This window comes from Sorghum bicolor, chromosome 3 (assembly GCF_000003195.3).
Source record: "Sorghum bicolor cultivar BTx623 chromosome 3, Sorghum_bicolor_NCBIv3, whole genome shotgun sequence".
Lineage (NCBI taxonomy): Eukaryota > Viridiplantae > Streptophyta > Magnoliopsida > Poales > Poaceae > Sorghum > Sorghum bicolor.
In genome coordinates this window covers 64,445,351-64,448,053 of record NC_012872.2, presented here as the reverse complement: position 1 = coordinate 64,448,053, position 2,703 = coordinate 64,445,351, and the positions used below count along the sequence as shown (strand labels likewise).

General features: G+C 57.6%; 1 protein-coding gene across 1 annotated transcript; it reads left to right on the top strand.

Moving 5' to 3' along the window:
• Nucleotides 1–1,543, top strand: LOC8082353 (serine/arginine repetitive matrix protein 1). Its single transcript, XM_002458550.2, has one exon. It carries the CDS (start codon nt 348–350, stop codon nt 1,215–1,217), a length of 870 nt encoding a protein of 289 aa, XP_002458595.1. The 5' UTR covers nt 1–347; the 3' UTR covers nt 1,218–1,543.

Here is a 2,703-nt window from a genome sequence, read left to right as displayed (position 1 = left end):
TTAAATACTGTATCAACAGGTACTCATGTCAGACAATAGTACTGTACCTGGTTGCTACTGTTTCAAGCCAGCCAGCCCCAGCAGCACCAGCACCACTACTCCGGCTAGACCATACTACAGTCTTCATAGACTAGTTGGCCACTTTCTCCAATTCCCGCTGAACCTACTCGACCACCAGTCCCCCCCACGCCACGCTCCCATCCTCCCGCTCAGAAGCACCCCGTGCTGGAATCCAAGAACCCGCCCATTGCTTTCTGACTTCTCTCGCTCTCACTGATCTCCACACTGCAGGGTCCAGACCACGGCCACCGCGATGGCTGCTTAGTGCGTCCGCGGCAGCTGGAGACATGGGCTGCTGCTTCAGCAAGAAGCGCAAGACCCGTCCGGTGGCCGGGGCCTCCGCCTTCCCGCGCCGGTGCGAGCCCGAGAACCGCGACCCGCCTTCGCCGGAGGAGGAGACGGTCAAGGAGGTGCTCTCGGAGACACCGAGCGCTAAGCTGAGGGCCGAGCCCAAGCCCGTCGGCAATGCCGTCGTCCCAGCCGCGGACGAGCGGGTAGTGGAGAAGGCGAAGAAGAAGAAGCAGGACAGCGTCGTCGACGCCGCGGTGAGCGACCTCACGGGCAGCTGCGTGTCGCTGTCGTTCGCCACCGACGAGCGGTCCGAGGCGGCGTCGGAGTCGTCGGTCGCGACCAGCTCGGTGGCCGGGCCGGAGCGGTCGCCGGGGAGGAAGCCAGCATCCAGGAGGCGCCCGGTCTCCGCCGATCTGGGCCCAGCGCGGCGCGACCGCGACCGCTCCGCCGCGGCTGCCTCCTCCTACGGCGTCCGCTCCCGCAGCGCGCGGGCGTCGGCGTCCCCGCCGCCGCCGCGGCACGTGCCACGGGACCGCTCCGTCCGGCGTTCGCCGTCGCCGGCGGCGAAGCGGCATTCGTCTGAGCCACGCCGCGCCGCCAGCCCAACTGCGCCCGTAGTGCAGCGGAAGCCGCCTGTACCGGCAAGGCCGTCCGGCCGCGTCTCGCCGCGGCGGGCACAAGAGGCAGCGACTCCTCCTCGTCCCGCCTCCCCACCGGAAGACGACGACGCCGTCACCGCGGCATGTGAGCCCAGCATCCCGGACGGCAGCACCGGTGGCGATGTTCAAGGTGGCCGGGGCGGCGACGACGGGAAAGAGTCGTTGGAGAACCCGCTCGTGTCATTGGAATGTTTCATCTTTCTGTAGCGCTGCGCTGATGCAGTGATGTGTGTGTGTGATCTCGCGCTATTTCCCTTCGAAAGCCTTCGCGCTAATCCAGTTTAGATGGTAATGGAGCAGTTAGCTGTAGGGCATGGTGGTTCAGAAGCAGAGCTACGTACTGCCGCTGCCACCTTCCGTTAACTTTGTCCAAGGAAATGCCAGTAGCTTTTGACTTTTCAGAATTTCAGAGGCGTGTCTGACGATGTGCTTTGGCAAATGGCATGCTTGACGATACATTTTGCAGAGTGGTTTCTGTAATCGTCATGTCTTTTCCTCTGATCTACTCTACTGCCTTGCTCCATTTCATCTACGAGACCCTCCTCAAACTATGGTGGCATACTGGCCTTGTTTAGTTCACCTAAAAATCAAACCCAAAACTTTTTACATCGAATCTTATGACAAATACATAAAATATTAAATAAAAATAAAAATTAATTACATAGTTTATCTATAAATTGCGAGAAAAAATTTTTAAGCCTAGTTAATCTATGTTTGAACAATAATTATTAAATAAAACCGAAATAGTATCTAAAATCTAAAAGATTTGGGAACTGGACAAGGCCTTCGAGAAGTGTAGCAGCACGAATCTCATAGCATATTTGGATGGTCCAGATAAACAATGCTGAGCATGTACATGCTGCATTGTATTATTGTTTCCTCTACCTATAGTCCGACTCCGAGTCTCCGCAATAATACACCTCGCTTGCTTTGCTTCCAATACGCTTCGTCAGGCTTCCCAAAGTCACACTCACACAGACATCGGATACTTCAACTCTATACTGCTGCCCCATACCACGTTGCCACCCACCGATGTTTCAGAATTCAGGAACATCCGAGCAGCCAACTTTATGATCCCATCAGATTCGTCAAGAATCAGATCCACGCCGACAACGAGCTCATCCACCACTGGATCTGCTCATTCCCTCGCCTTGACCCGTATCCGAGGCGAGCCGGATGTGCTGCGGCGGGTGCGGCCGAGGCGCCGATCATTAAAAAAAGTTGGCGAGGCTGCTCATTCCCTCTGCAGGGTCGCGTGCGCGCGGCATCACGTTGGCACAATGGCCCTGCACGAGCTAGCGGCTTGGATCACGAGACCGCCCACGATCGCCTTGTTGTTTGCTGATTCGCTTGGGAGTGAAGGCGGCCACGGCCACGACGACGTCTTTCCGTTGTCGCTTGCCAATTGCCATGTACACGTACTCGAGTGCACAGGCGCAAGGGACTCCGGCTCGGTTCACGTCTCAGCATCAGCTGCAGTTGCTGCTTTGCAGCCTTGCCAATACGAGACCTGGTGGCACATGGCGGTAGCCCACCGGCCGCGGCCAGCACCACCAGTCCACCACCCAGCATCCCTGCGCAAACTCCATCCTGGCGTTCGTAGTGGCATGTCGTTTGTCTGTGGGCGGATTTCGGCTCTTCGTTTGCTCCTATCATTAGACCGGACGAGATGGGCGCGTGATCGCACCAACCA

Coding starts and splice junctions, on each gene's coding strand:
- LOC8082353 (XM_002458550.2), top strand. CDS start 348: ATGGGCTGCTGCTTCAGCAAGAAGCGCAAGACCCGTCCGGTGGCCGGG.